At 44.7% G+C, this 15,615-nt stretch overlaps 1 protein-coding gene across 1 annotated transcript in view; it reads left to right on the top strand.

Moving 5' to 3' along the window:
- The window catches only part of GALNT16 (polypeptide N-acetylgalactosaminyltransferase 16), a 75,896-nt gene extending 64,160 nt beyond the window's left edge, over positions 1-11,736 (top strand). Inside the window, exons 14-16 of the mRNA XM_066551771.1 lie at positions 855-971; positions 8,047-8,186; positions 10,541-11,736. Of these exons, the coding sequence (XP_066407868.1) occupies positions 855-971; positions 8,047-8,184 (255 nt within the window). The 3' untranslated portion in view covers positions 8,185-8,186; positions 10,541-11,736. The remainder of the gene's footprint in view (positions 1-854; positions 972-8,046; positions 8,187-10,540) is intronic.
- The last annotated feature ends 3,879 nt before the right edge of the window (positions 11,737-15,615 follow it).

Below are 15,615 nucleotides of genomic sequence, written 5' to 3'. Positions count from 1 at the left end.
TAAATAGATGACCCCAGTGGCAGTAATGTGGTGCAGTTCTCCTAACTGCAGTGGAACTGTGATGGTATATACAAGCTGAAGATCTGCACTCAGACTCTCTGTTGGTGACTGAAAGCAGCAGCGAAGCAGCTTGAGAAAGTTAAGGGTCACAGTAGGGTATTTTATGCCAGAAAATACATATTCACATCTGTTATCACATATGCACATCTGTTAACAATTGGAAACTAGTTTGCAGCCAGCATTCAGTGTGCCATTCAACCTGACTCATTGGTCTGTGTCATTATCATCTGAAATCTTTGAAACCTACTGCATTTTATATCTCTTCCTTGGGGAAAGTATAGTAGTAATATTTGATTGGATCAGGTATTCATCTAGTCAGAGGAAGGAAAACATTAATCAACATGTCCCTTATGCATGCTGGTGATATATGGATATGCTTGCATGTATTTTGCTTTGCTTAACAATTTATAGGTCCCAGATACCTGTTAGAGAACATATCTGGTGTGTAAAATATGCAGAAGCAGTTGCACATCATGTATGTCAGGGCTCCTTGCTTTGTAGGCATGCATCTGTAAAGCTGCAGAGCAGAGAATTGCATGGGATCATGGGTTAATCAGACACCTCAGATAGTGAGAGGAGCCAGCTGCAGACTTTGAAATGGTGATGATGCACCAAGCCTGAGCATAAACTTCTGATCAAGTGACATCTGCTGTGGTAGGTGCTTCCCAGGGTGCCTTTTGTAGGAAGAGAACAAAAGATGGACGTTTTTAAAATATCTGATAGAAAAAGCTCTCTCTCCCTCATCTGATCACTGTTGGGATCCTAATGGAACCTTCCTTTTTCTTATTCCAAAGGAGTGGATATTCAGTGACCCTTTAATTAGACAGCAGGACAAGTGTCTTTCCATTGCCTCCTTCTCGACTGGTTCTCAAATCACACTGGAAGCTTGCAGTCAAAAAGACGGCAGACAGGTGGGTAACTGTGCACCTCTCTCTCAGCAGGGGCAAACCCAGCAGTACCAAAGCACATTAAAGTCCTTCCCATCTTCTGCATCTCCCTCTCTGGTGTGTTTTGTAAGCTTGGATGCATGAGAGAGTGTGTGACCAAGCAGGAGGTGCAGTGTGTGAGTGTCTGCTCTGCCTGGGCCCTTGGCAGCAGGGCTGGCTCCCGCTCAGCAGCACCCCAGCTTTGCTTCTTGGATGAGTTTATGTGCAGCCAGATTGGTGCATGGATGAAGCATAGCACCAAAGAGAGGTGGGTGAGGCAACTGCTTTGAGATACCTAAGGGAAGGATAGTATGTGCTCTCATTTGTTTATTTAATTTGAAGTGAGATACCTGTATTCTTTGTGCTGTCTTTGGACATGTGAGCAGACCTTTAAAACTGAGTGCATGCAACTCATTTAAGAGATACTGACTGACATAAAGCACTGCATGTTCCACCTGAACTGCTCCCTAGAGGAAAAATACACAGCAGCAATGTTCCCAACAAAATGCAGCTCTTTGACTTATGCTGTTTCCAAGATGTGCATCCCTGATCTGTCAGGACAAATCAGTCCTTTTGCCTTCAACACTAGCTAAGGGATGGCCTCTGCAATGGCTGGGGTGCCCTCAGCAGAGATGTGATGTGCCTTTTTATCAGAACTGGGCAAAGCACAAAAGGGAGCAACACAACCCTGGCAGACAGCAGATTGGACTTGTTTCATTCCTAGTTCCCATGCTTCCCTCTACAGCAAGAGAGAACAAATTTTCTGTCATCTAAGACTGTGCTGACTCTGTGCTTTCTGACATGTCCGTTGTTTTGATAGCCCAAATGTAGAAGACAGCTCAGCTTTTGACCAATTCTCATCAGCATTTTATTTTTTCAGTACTTTCTAATACTATATGAATCCTTGAAATTAGTTTTTCCTGAAAGAAAGCACTGAAATTCAGTCCTGCACATTTATGGAAAACCTGTATAGACCTGTGGAGGGTTGGTTAATGCAGAAATGCCTTGAAGAGTTGTCACCATGAATACACTGGGAAAACTCTGAGTTTGGATTAATCTGCAAGGGTATCCCAGGTGGGCTGTGCTTGCCTGCTTCCTTTTCTTGTTGGCAATCACTCATCCCATTGCTGTGTAATTAGGTCACTTAGTTTCTCCTTATGTGCCTCACAGTATTTCTTCCCTGGCAGCAGAGAGGACTTCAGCAGCTGCCAAAATCAGCTGTCCTTCCCTGCTTCCTCTGTCATGGAAGGACAAGGGTCCCTCAAGAAGGGTGGAGTCAGGCTGCATCAGAAGCCAGAAGAGAGATTAATTCACAGTAACACAAGCAGGCTTATTCTGCTGCTGGAATAGGATTTATTGAGTCTTGATGTGTTGATTATTTACAGGCTCATTATAAAGACATACACACACTTAAGAGTGTGATCTGTTGTTTTCCATTACCTTATGTGAGCAAACTGCACTTACACCAAGGACTCGACCTAGCAGATGATTTAACCAACTGACTCTAAGCAAGGATTTTGTTTAAGCATTTCAAATAATTAGAGACGGATTTGAATTGCAGCTCCATTCTAAAGTGCCTTGCAGCTGAATGGATAAGGTGGGGTGAAGTGGGAGAAGTGCATTTGAATTTTTAATGTAATTTGAGTTCAAATGTTCTTAAACATTGGGGTTGTTTTTGTAGTCCCAAACTCCCATTTCTGATTTCTGCTTATAAAGCCAATTCTACTTGCAATGCTCAAGTTTGTTGTGTTCCTAGGGAATGTTGTTATGGTTCTTTCCTTCCATAAACACAACAGTAATTGTTGTTAACACTGACATTAGATTTTAATTAGCTAGAAGTCAGTCATCGTGTAAACTATTCCATTCTCTGTCCTCCTGATATTTGAGAGGTTGATTTCCAAGAAAGAGCAAAGCTGGAAGGAACAAATTCCCTCAGCTGCTCTACAGCTTGCCTTGTCTCCCCATGGCTACTCACAGCCCAAAGTGCAAATGCTGGGGGAGAGCAGTGCTTCCAAACTGTGCATGCGTGTACCCACTTCTCAGTTCAAGTGGGCTTCTCAGAAAGTCAGAGGAGCTGAATGGAGGGTGCAGGAAGGGCAGCTGAGCTCCTTTGCAGAGCTGGAAATGACAAGTAAGCGCCCTGAGTATGTGATGTGGTCTGAGTGGAGGAGGGTGAGCGTGGGCACCTTGCATCACACGCATCACACATACAGCATCCCAAGCAATGGAAGTCCAGCTTTGAATATCTTTCCTGTCACTGTCATCAGAGATCTATGGTGAAAGATGTTTGGATTTTTCTGGATGTAGATTTCATGTCTGTGTCTGAGTCATGAAAAAGCAACATTTCTGACAAAAGATGTTATATGTGGTAGCTTTGGTTTTTAGTGTCCCAGGAGTAGATTGGTTAGATCATTATGACAGCATCACACAACTCCTAAAGTTGGTTTCTGCTTTCAAACATGCTGAAGTGGTGCCCATGCTACACAGCTGTTCTGCATTAAGCATGTCCCAAGGACAGATAATTTTTTGTTAATTTTGAGTGCTAAAACCAGTCCATTTGACATATAGGTAATACTCTAGCAGAGGCTTTAGAATATTGTGATTTGTGTTTAGACTATTACCTCAGAATAAGTCTAGAATTTTGCAAGCAGGAGGATATGAGACAATAGTCACACTTCAGATGATTTTTGGTGCTCTCAGACTCCCTTGGGTTGAAAGAAACCAGAAATGAAATCTATTTGGCAACATGATCCTGTTGATCATTCAACAGCAACAGCTGGCACTGCTAGCAGAAGACCAGCCAAAAGCCATTCTGCATAATCAGAACTAGATTTCAAAGCAGATGGATGTTATCCATAATGTTATTTGGAGAATAGCATTTTTAGTTGAGTGCACAATAAATTATTGCCTTCAGCTTTGTTTTTTGGCTCTGACTGACAGTAGGAGTGGTGTTTTAATTTGTGTTATAGTGAGGACAAATAGAAGGCAAAGTGAGAGTCAGACCCTAAAACAAGAGAATGAAAATGAGAAACATTGGCACAATATTTCCCAACAGAACAAGAAATGCTGAGAAATCCTATTAAACAGCTATATTTCATTAAAATGTTCTGAAGGAATGTGACCTCAGCCTGAAAATGAGGTCACTGAGTGTTCTGGTGAGACAAACACTATTTGAAATCCTGTGTCCCTTTGTATGCCATTGGGAAATTTTTCCCACTTTACTTCTCAGTGAATATTACCTGAAGATGAATGCAACTTTATATAGAGTATCCAAAAAGAAAAGCAGAGAAAGCCTGTCTATTTTGAAAGCACCTGACTCAGCACCTTCATGACAATAAGCAGGTAAAACAATACTGGCAATATGCCATACATTGAAAGTCCTTTTCAGGAGACAAGAGTTTCTCTTAGTTGTGATTTAGTTTTACAAATTTAAGTGCTCAAAGGAAGACAGTACTTTCTGGATGCTGATGTGAGCTTTTCCATCTTCTGTCTCTGCTCGTGTATTTAAAATCTAATGTTCAAGACCAGCTTCAGGCTGCCCATGGCTCTGCAAATACACTCAATTACAACTTACAGCATCTTGGCTTGTCCAGTTATCAGCTCTCCATACATTTCTGTTTGAAGTATCTCAGTCCTCATGAACAAAATTTGCCTTTCTCAGCTGTGCCTCCTGAACTTGGCCAATTCCATTGTTTCACAGTTAGGATTTTGAGAGAAACCCTGCACTACCTGGATTACTGGGGGTTAAAAAAAAAAACTTTTGATTACCCTGAAAAATTAGACTAGCGTAAACAATTTCAGCTCTTGTATATATTGGATAGAAGAAGACTGGCTATTGTGACTTTTCTCTTACTTTTTGTATGTGGAATGCTTCTATCCAGCCACCTAAAACCAATTTGAAATGATAGATAAAAAACAGCAAGAGAGAGATACGCAAAAAAACTGGGGGCAATTTTGAGTTGACACCGGGGAAGAGGATCAAAACACAATATTTCAAAGAAAAAATGGTTTCTTTTTTTTCTTCCTCCATCTTCACTCCAAACCTACTCTGACCAGTAAACTGTACTATCTCCATTGTACAAGAAAGGGAGATCAAAGAAGATTTTCAAGCCAAAATTTCTCAGATTGTGCAATGCCTGTATCTTCCAAAGATTTCCTTCCACATACAGTCCAGTCATAATGTCTGGGTGTAGAAGAAGAGAGGACTCCCTGTATGCAGGAGGTGTCTACTCTGGTTTTGGTTTTTTTTGCTAAAGGTGGCCATTAGTGCTGTCATTTAAAACTTACCAGTCTAAGCTTCCCTTGTGGTCTGTGGAGAAAGCTGGGCCCTCCCAGAAGGGGCTTGTACCTTGGACCCCTCCATAACTATGTCACCACACAACTGGTTTAGACTAAATGGCTCCTTTCTGAGGTGGCTGACAGTGGGAGATGAGTGTCCTGGCTCCTTTCCCATCCATTGCCACTGCCCACCCTCCTGGGAGCTCTGAGATATCATGTGTCCCTGCAGGGCAGGATGTTGGGCTGTCTTTGGTAGTCCTGTGGTCTGCAGTCAGGCCTTGTGAAAGGTTCAGGTGAAGTCAGGGGAGTTGCTCTGGTATCTCATGAAGGGCAGAAAAGCACAGTGTCTGATAAGAATAGGTAAAATTTGTCATTCTGGAAGTAGCCCATGCATTTAAGATGAGGAGCCCTACTTTGGCTTTTACTGTGGGTATGCTTTATAACAGCTACATACATGGCACCTCCCCACAGCCCAGATGAGCCTCACCTTCAACTCTTGCTTTCTCTCCTCCTTCCCTTCCCCATGCCACCCCACTTTACTTTGAACAAAAGGATCTGGGGTGACTTGACATGCTGGGCTTTCCAGTGGTGTGGCTCTGAGAAGCTGATTGATTTTGTTAGCAGCAGATGTGCTCTGGAGAATGTTTGCTGCTGTCCTGCTGAGCCTGTTGCTGCAGACTCTCCCTGCAGACATCACAGTTGGGTACCTGCTCTGCAGGGATGGGTGCCACAAGAGCAGGTCTCTCCTGAAGGAGTAACATGAGCAAGCCTCCAGTGGTGCTAAGAAAGAAGAAAACCAGTGCCTCTTGGTAATTGGCCTTGTTCTCCATCTCAAATCTCAGCATATTCTTTTGCAGCAGGGTCTTTGGTGAGCTGTGGGGTGTGTGGGAGAGGCAGCTGGCAGCTTCCTCTCACACATGCACAGTGGAACATGGAGAGTGAGAATTCACAAATACAGAGAGGTGGTGGGAAAGTGGAGGGCAAGGAAGTAGATGTGCTTTGGAGAAGGTCAAGAGGCTCTTCAGTGGGGTGTCTGTGGCACTGGGAGTCGCTGCTGGGGAGGCTGTCGTGCAGCAAAGGCACCAGCCAGGCACAGAGCACAGCTTTCCAGGGGGAGAGACCCCCTCCTTTGCACTCCATCATTACAGCTGCTGCTGCATGATATTAACTCTTCCTCAGCTCTTCGTAGAGAGGCTTCTGCCAGATGGGAGCCAGATGGCTCTGGGACCTGTGTAGGCAGTGAGTTGCAGCAGCTGGTGAGGGCATTGTAGTGCAAAGACTGCATTGTATCTTCCTGTCCATCATCACTGCATTCCTCTGCCCCCTTCTCTGTTAAAATCAGCTTCTTCCTGCTGCACAAACAGCTCTCCTTTAGTGTTGTCCTGTCAGACAGGGCTGGCAATACTGCAAATTGATGCTGCCTCTGGTATTTAGACTTGATGAAATACGTGATACAGGAGCAACAGATTACTCTGGGCTTTGCAACTGCCCTGCCCTCCAAGACACATAACAGCTACCAGCCATATGTGAATATAACTGAGTATCTTCAACCACACAGCATGTGGCAGTCCTTTTGCTATGCTACCCAAGAATTAAAATGTTTGTAGCTTTTGACATTGTCCAGATATTGCAGGAAATTCTAAAATTCCATTGCATATCTTTTCTGCAATATTCTTGGAGTCCATCAATATTGTCAAACTGTTTTTCTTCATCAGTCTCATGAGTTAGCCAAAACATCCTCGTAATATTCCTAAGCTCTTTACTGACTGAGCACCCAGACCACAATTCTAACTGGGTCATCTGTGTGACTGAAAAGAATAAAGGGAAAATCCCTGGAGCCTGAACTCCTCAGTCTTCTCAACCTGTTGAGCTCAGCTGTGCCCCACTGGAGATGAATTATACTGCCTCATCTGGGAGATCCCAAATCCACAGACTCATTTCTACTTTTCTCTTCATTATCATTCACAGTGTTCAGGTTTGGGTTTTTTTTCCAGCAGGGATGGAAGGTACAGCCCTTTCCCAGCATAATTTTAAATTCAAGATTAGGACTTGTTTTTTTTCCCTGGTCAGTAGCACAACCAAAGTGGACCTTCAGGAAAGGTATATGAGACCTTTTGAATTTGATTAAAGAAAAGATGAGGGAACAATGGATAAGAGAGAGATCCAGTCAAACATTAGGAAGTGTGATTCTTGCTTTATATGGCCAGGTTGCTTTCAGTGTTGGGAGACATGTCAGTGCTTTGCTTTCCCTAGATTGGGAAACAACTATAGGAGGGTTTCAAGTTTTGGTGGGTATCTTGGTGTCCAGGACAGAGAATGGCCCAGAAATTGTGACTATAATGTACTTTAAAAATGCCATTGTTTGCTGATTTTTGTGTTGATAGCATCATACAATCATAGAATACACTGGGTTGGAAGAGACCCATCTGGATCACTGAGTCCAGTTCCTGGCCCATCACAGGACACCCCAAGAGTCACATCATGTGCCTGGGAGCATTGTCCAGGTGCCTCTTGAATTCAGCCAGAGCTTGGTGCTGTGACCACTACTGTTGTTTGCTTTCTAGATGCTTCTGAGCATCCAGCCCTGTAACTCAGCTAAACCCTGACCCTACCTAACTGCAGCTATTGTTAGTACAGGAGCCCAGTGATTTAGAGAGGCTGCCCTGTGCCCAGATTTTAATTTTCCCCAGCTGTTGGAATTTACTTGGGATTACCCTCAACTTGAAGTCAGGGTTCTGTAGGAGAATGGAAGTAACATCCTGTTTTTTCTGTCTTCTCACAGAAGTGGAAGATGAAAGGCAGTTTCATTCAACACTTTGTCAGTGGTCTCTGCCTGGAAAACCAGACTGGAAGAGTGGTGACCAACCCCTGCCAAGCAGGTGTACCTGGCCAACAGTGGGAGCTGCTACAAGCAACATGATGGTAGCACAGAGATCTCCTTGTTTCTTTGTGCATGAGACTTTGGGAACAGAGGGGATCAGGGAGGGAGGAATGGTTTTGTATGTCTGACCCTAAATGTTTTCATTGTGCTCATCAGTAAGCCACCACTTCAGCTGAGCACTTGATGGTTTTGAGCTTTTCAGAGAAGAAGCTGGGGGTGAGAGGAATCAGGACAGTTGTCAAAATCTTCCCATCTATTGTCTTAAGTTCTCCTTTGTAGCTGATGCCTGTGCACAGCTGCACCTAGAGATGGAGGAGGACCCAGCCCAATACTTGCAGCTCTCCCCATCCTTTCCTTTCTCTGCATCCAGAGTCCACAACCTTCAGTCCAGTAGCTTAGGCTATGCTTGTACAAACACTGGTAACTCTTTGGCTTCCCTGGCTTTTTGCTCTACCATCATGCACCTATATGTCTCTCAGTGAGGACTGTCCAGAAGAGTCATCATGATCAGTGGAAAGGTTGGGAAGGAGCTAGCAGATCCTGGGGGCAGGTTTGTCACCTCTTTTTGGTGGGCCCATTCCTTCCTCTGCTGAGGTTGGGCAGTGCTGACAAGAGAGATTGAAAAGGGACACTGTTCTACGAGCCTAACCAGGGATTGTTTCAGGGACTATTCCCTGTTGAAGTCTTCCTTCCAGCTTTTTTTATGTGTGGAAGGCCAGCCCTGCCTCCAAGAGTGGCCCAGTCCTGCAGGTTCAGGGTACCATGTTCTGGTGGAGCCAGTCAGACAGGTGCCAACCCTTGGGGAGGTTAGGGGAGTTGGGGCTGTTCTCTGGCTGCTCTTCTGGTGCTGCCAGCCACTGCCCAAAGGCAGTGGGCAGCACACACAGACAGATGTGCTGCACATGGCTCAGGCTGTGGCAGGAGCCCACCCAGATCCCCACTGTGAGAGACAGAAGGGGACAGCCCTTAGGTCATGGCAGACTTCTTGCTGCTGGCTGGGCAGGGCCACAGTTCTCATGCTTGTCTCTCCAGCTCTGCATAGCCCCTGTGAACAGAGCCTGGCGTGACAAACCACCCACTCCCTTGTCTAGTTGCTTTTCCTTCTCTCTTTGAGAAAGACAAAAGGGACAAAGACAAAACCCCAAAAGGATTGGGGCTGCTCTACTTTTGACACCCCTCTCTCTTCCTGATGAGCACCCTGGGGAGAGGTTAGCTGGTGAAGCTGAAATTGCCCCCTGCACAAATGCTGCCACAGTGTAGGGCTGCCCTGAGAGAGGCTCCTTTGTGTTCTGGAAATACCAAAGGCACTGGTGGTCTCTAGCTAGCATCCCAATCCTGCTCCCAGTTACCTACCAGTCAGCTCTAGCCACATGTGGGTTTTCAAACCTGCCAAGGGATGCTCACCTATTCAAATAAAGTCCCCACAACTTTACTTTCTCCTAACTAGATCTGTTAAATTTTCCTCTTGAGACTGATTTTGTAAACCAACCCTCCTTTCCAAGAACCTGACAGGGGAACCAGATGGTGGGACCATCTTCATTAGGCAATTGCTTGCCTGGATCCTTTCTGATCTGTCCAGAAGAAAAAGGTTGTTCATTTGGATTCTGAACAGCTGTTTGCTTTTGATCATGTTTGTATCTGTTTTTTATTCTTTCTCTTAGTTTGGTATTAGCCCAAACATTTGACAAAAGAACAGATAATGTTCTTCGTATATTGCATGTGCTTAGTGTGAAAACTGGACAATGTTTTTTTGTTCTTGGTTTAAAAAAATTAAATCCGTCATGTGTCGGAGCTCTTATCCTGTCTCCCCCTTCACTTTGATATCAGATCCCCATCTCAGCCCTGATTAGCCCGAAGAATGACCTGCCTGCACTGTGAAAACTCACAAGGGAGTTCCTTTTGATCCTTACAGAATGGTGCAGCTGCTCTTCTCTGTGGAAATGAGGGCACTGACTCTGCAGTGATTTCTCTTTCCTATATAGAGATGCTTTGGGCCAGAACCACTGAGGTTAGGAGAGGGTAGAGAAGGAAGGAAAATAGCCTAGGAATTGAATGAGAGCAGGCCAGACAGACCCATTGAGGGCAGAGATGCCACCCTATTAGCTACTGCATTTTTAACAAGAATCTTCAGGAGATGGTCCTTTCAGAATAGCATCATTATGCGGTAGGAGACAGGAACAGTCAAGTTTTTACCTACCTGACTGAAAAATACTGATGCAAAGACAGATGAAGGGCCACTGAGCAGGTACTGTTTGTAAGCTCTGTATACAATGAAGTGTGAAAGGATTACATGTTTTCATCAAAGCACAGCCTAAGTGGGCCATCTGACCTCCCCCCATTTCACTCTCCAGCAGCTTTTGTGCTGCAGCTAACAGCATGTTCACTCCTCTACCAGGTACTACCTCCTTCCTCCCTGCTCCCACTGTGTGTGTGTGCAGCTTTCTTGCAGTTCCTCCTTCATAACCACTCTGGGACCAGGACCCAGCTCTTCTACAAACAATGCTCCTGACTGCTGCAGACCACAGAAGCTCTGCTTATTTACAGTCCCCAAGCTCTGGGCCAGCCCTAATGCAAAGGGCTCTTGTCAGCATGGTGGCTGTGTGTTTGGCCCCCGTGCTGGAGGTTGCTGACTGCTCCTGGGGCAGACACACCTGGACTGGCTATGTTGATTTATTTGTGCCTCTTTCCTACTGCTCTCCTGGCAGAGTGTGAACTGGCATCCTTCTGGGCTGTAAGCTGGGGCTGCTGAAGATGGGACACTCCTTCTTCAGGTGCTGTGGCCTGGGGGAGGAAAGGGCAAAGGTGGACATATGCTAGATGTTAATAACTCAAATTGCTTGTGGAGTTTGGAGTTTCATTTTTTAATTCACCTGGTTTTGGACATGTTCACCTGAGGTCACCTCCTAACTGCTCACTCTTCTGTCAGCTAAAGCATTGCTTTAGCTCAACACAGACCTCCCCACACATCATCTTTTGGAAGCTGTTGGTTTCCAATGTGTTTTAGCAGTTGCTGAAAAGGAGTTACATTACAAAAGGCTGCTGTCAAGTGTGGGCAAACTGAACTTCTTCTTGGAATAAACGAAGTCTTGTTCAAACTCGTTATTAGCATACTCTACACTTCCCTTGCACTGAAGGGAAGAAAGAACAATTTTATCTCTATTTTTTCCCCAAGGTCCATCCAGTGCCATGTTTTGTAACAGGTGTCTGTTAGGATTTCTTCAAGAAAACTGACTACATGTAACAGTCAGACCAAGCAGCTGCTCAGCCTTGTTTTCCTGTTTATTTTAAACAGCCCCCTAGACTGTCAAGACAGAGAATTTGCGTTGGTAATACCCTTAAAGAAAGCCGTTACTGTATCAGAGCATCCCCTGTAATTTCCTGTGCTGTGAACCAATGGGAATTTATTTAAGAGGAGCTGAATCTACTGTTGTACAGAAATTGGATTCAAAAGGTTTATTTTTCCCACTCACTTGTAAGTTGCACTTTGCCAGATGTAATTTATGTGGAATCCAGATTAGTTTTCCTTTTTCTTCAAAAAAAGCATGTGCCAGAATCTATTTAATGCCTGGAATAAAATCCATTTTGAAATAAGTGTTTCAGCCTGTTCTTATTCCCCTTTGCTTCCTCTACTGGAAAAGAGTGTCCTTTCTTGCCTGGTGCCTGCTCTGTCTCTCACTGGGTTTGTTCCCAGATGCACAGACTCCAGTTCCCTGCATGGCTTTGTGGGCTGCCTCAGGAGAGATGCTGCTGCAGCAGGCAGAGATGCTTCTGGGATGTAGGGGTGTGCCACTTGAAAAGGACTGGAATAGTCCTTCTCAGCTGGGTAGGGAGGCAAGTATCCTTCCTGGAAATTAATGGGCTGACTTTCATGCTGAAAGAAATAGCTGGGGTTGTGGGGAATTAATTCTTCCTGTTACCCCCTCCTTGCTATTTTCCTTAAGCTAGCAGCCTGCCTGTTTTTTACATAAGCCTCCCAAAGACCTTTCTTCTGTTTCTGGCTTGAGGGTAAAGAGGCATCGTCACCCACAGATGTCTCCTAGCATGTGCATTGCTGGGCTTCAAATATTGTGACTTCCCAAGGAGGCTGGTAAGCTTTTCTAACCTCATATTATTTAAAACAAAAAGAGAGGGCAAAAAGAAAGAGAGAGATAGAAGAATAACAAGAGAGAGGGGAAAAAAAAAAGAGAGAAAAAAGGAAGTCTAGCCAGCCAATTTGGAGACTTTAAAATCAGAGCTTAACAGCCTGCCAGTTCACCTGGCAGAAGCTTTTTCAAACTAGGATCAGCTGGGTCTGAGTGTACAGAAAGTAGCTGTGCCAGAGCATCTGTCCAAGAAAGGAGGGTGAAGGTATGCTGGAAATCAGCTGGTGTGGGGGAACCACTGCTTATCCATGCTGCCTGATGTTTGAGTGGTGTGGGAACTCAATAAAAAGGAGAAGATTTGGGGCTTTCTCTCTTAGTGCTGCTTTTGTAGCAGCAGATATTTGGGCTGTGTCCCTGGAGCCCTGCCATGCACCCCTGAGTGATGACCACCAAAGTGCCCTGGAAACCAAGAGCTTCCCAAGCTGTAATGATGGCTGGGAAGACTTTTTTAGTCCTGCCTAGGAAAATAATAGGGTTTTGATCTTCTGAAGAGCCAAACTGGGGGGTTGGGAGGGTAGGAGAAATGGGTGAGGGGTGGGTTACCCTCTGAGGAGGACAGGGTCAGACATGCACTGGTCTGACACATACATAAAGTACAGAAGAGTTTGGAGTAGAAACAGGTGCCTCAAAAGAGACTAGAACATCATGTGGGAAAAATTATAGGGGAGTAATTTCTCTGCTGGAGGCTGAAAACTTAGAAACACCATGTCCATAGCTGGGTCAAATTCAATAGATGTTTTATCTGAAAAGGAAAATCAAGTGTTATTTGGACTTGTTGGTTTTTTTGGTTGGGTGTTTTTAAATACTCAAATACTTAATTTGCAAACTCACAAAGCAGATTATTTTCTTAGAAATAGAGGTATTCTCCAGGCTACATTCAGTGACAAATCTAGGTGCTAAAGGACCATCTTTTTCTGCAGTTTGTTAACAGGCATTTGCTTGATACAGAGACCTTATGGGAATATCTTTTAAGTCTCAAGACCCTCTGCTGTTGGGCTGCAGGGTGTGTGGAAGGAGATATCTCTAGCCCTCCAACTGGACTTCTTCATCATTTTAGAAGTACATTCTAAGTTCAGAAGCATCTGGAAACCTGACTGCTGCTGTTGCCTCAGGCAAGCATCTTAACATACTTCCTTGCTTTCTTTTTCTCTTGGTCTCTACTGCTTGGTGAGTGTTCAGACAGAGGCTGAAGAGCTCCTGTATCCCTTTCTTTTAGGGGGCCTAAGATTCATTCTTTCATCATGACTTGTGAGAACTTTAAACAGAAGCAGAGAAGCCCTGGAGAACTGCAAATATTGAAATTAGATATTTAGATCTACCTGAAACAAAACTTGTTTTCAATATGTTTGTTTTGCTGCTATAGTAGCAAAATCAGCAGTACAGTGTCATATGAAAATAAATAAACAGGATATTTGCAGCATGCTGGGCTTCTGGCTCTGCTTTTCCAGTGGAGAACTCTGTGCCCATGTGTGGACAGGAGGCATTGTCTTTCCATCACTCTCCCAGATGGGGTGCAAGGTAGCAGCCACCCCCATTTCTAGGGCTTTGTTTGTGTAAGGTGTTTTGCAAACAGCTGTGATATAGTCTAGAGCTGTGTTAAAAAATGTTCCTTTGCTGCAGCATGTTGCAAAGGAGCCACTGGGGAAGGGAAGCCTGGGGACATGAAGGAAGTGAACAACATTTTGGTTTTTTGACTGATCTGGATCTGTTTGAGAAATGCTGCTTAAATCTCACCAGGGACTGACCAGTAATTAAAACCAGAACAAGGTAGTATTTCTGTGCTGAAAATGACACTGGTAAGTGTTCGGACTTTCCTTATTTTGAAACAGCCCATCTGAATGGAAATAGCAACTTCTGCTTGACTTATTGATGAAACTTGTGCTTTACAAATCTGAGTCGTTAAAATAAATTCAGTTTCATCTGTACTGCATGGTGGAAAAAAACGAGAGCAAAGATAACAAAATAATCCACTTGGGACAAAACTGTGTTTTGAATGTGATTTTGGTGGAAACCAGCTTCTCTCTCTGATTTCCATGGAAACTAGTACAGCTTACCATTGCCTGCAGCAGAGCTGAGCTTGGCAGTAACAGCAGCAGTGTACTGGGTGATGAGCTGGCCAGTGCCTGGGGGAGGCACAAATTCATGAGGATGAAGCAAACAAAATGGGCTCACTGACCCAAAAGGCCACCCATGAATCCCTCTGCACTTCCAGGTCTGTCTACTTTCTTTTCCCAATGGCTCTTCTCCCTGAATTTTTTGTTCAAGAGTGCAGGGCTGCTTTGCCGTTCCTCATCCCAGTCCCAGCTGGTGGGTGGATTTCAGTGTGCCCTTCTCAAGCAGCCTGAGCTCCTTGTGAGCATGGTGGCTGTTACCTGCCTGTGGTTGTGAGCATCCCCAGGCTTCATCCCAGCTCTGGAGCTCCCTTTGCACCTCCTGCCTTGGCATTTCTTGTCACTGCCCCTTGGGGCTGCCATGGGGTCTCCTGGTGGTTGTTCAGTTCTGACCTGTGGACCTGCTGCTCTCTGCTATTGGCTTCCCTGCAGCAGCTGGGTTCCAGAACTGGCCCTGCAGCAAAGCTGTAGTTTGGAAGTGGCCACAGCAGTTTCAAAGAAGAGGGACACCTGCATACAAAGTACAGAGAACAGTTTATTTGAAGAGATGACATATTTTATAGCTCGCCAAAGTTTGTGTGAATTTTTTACCCACTAAACCACCTTTTTTCCCAGTCCTCCCAACATATAATGAGGGCAAACCAGAAATCATGTCAATGCTGGTGTGTTTTGAAGAGGATGGCTGGCATTTCACCCCTACTGAAGAGGTGCAGTGTTGTTCCCAGTGCTGTGGCAAGCAGAAAAGCAGTGGACAGGGAAGTGCTGAAGTAGGTATGAGGTTTGTTTAGGCTAAATCACCCAGCGTGTGAGAGCTGATGATGTAGCAGCCTGTTGATGAAAATGGGGAATTAAATATGCAACAGGTGTGGCAAAGTCTAAAAACGTACCAAAGGGTCTTGGCTTGGGGTGGAATTAGTTCAAGCTGGTACTTTCACAGCTCCTCTTAGAGCTTCGGTGCAGATTGTTCAATCTCTCAATTTTATCTCTCCTAAACGGTTCTTTAACTGGAGGCTGCGTGGTTATAACGCTGTTTACCAGGACAATGATGTCAAAGTCCCTCTAATTACCCCAAGATGAAGTGTCTCCTCTGCTTTTCTTCTGAGAAGATGAAAGCAGTGTTCAAAGAGACCACTTGGTACCGGAGCATTTTTCAAAGCAATCAACTTTTCCAAGCTCTTTCCCCCCCAAGCAATCTAAATGCTAAATAGATCTTTAAA

This window comes from Molothrus aeneus, chromosome 6 (genome assembly GCF_037042795.1).
Source record: "Molothrus aeneus isolate 106 chromosome 6, BPBGC_Maene_1.0, whole genome shotgun sequence".
In the NCBI taxonomy this organism is placed as follows: Eukaryota; Metazoa; Chordata; class Aves; order Passeriformes; family Icteridae; genus Molothrus; species Molothrus aeneus.
This window is presented reverse-complemented; position numbering and strand designations above follow the sequence as displayed.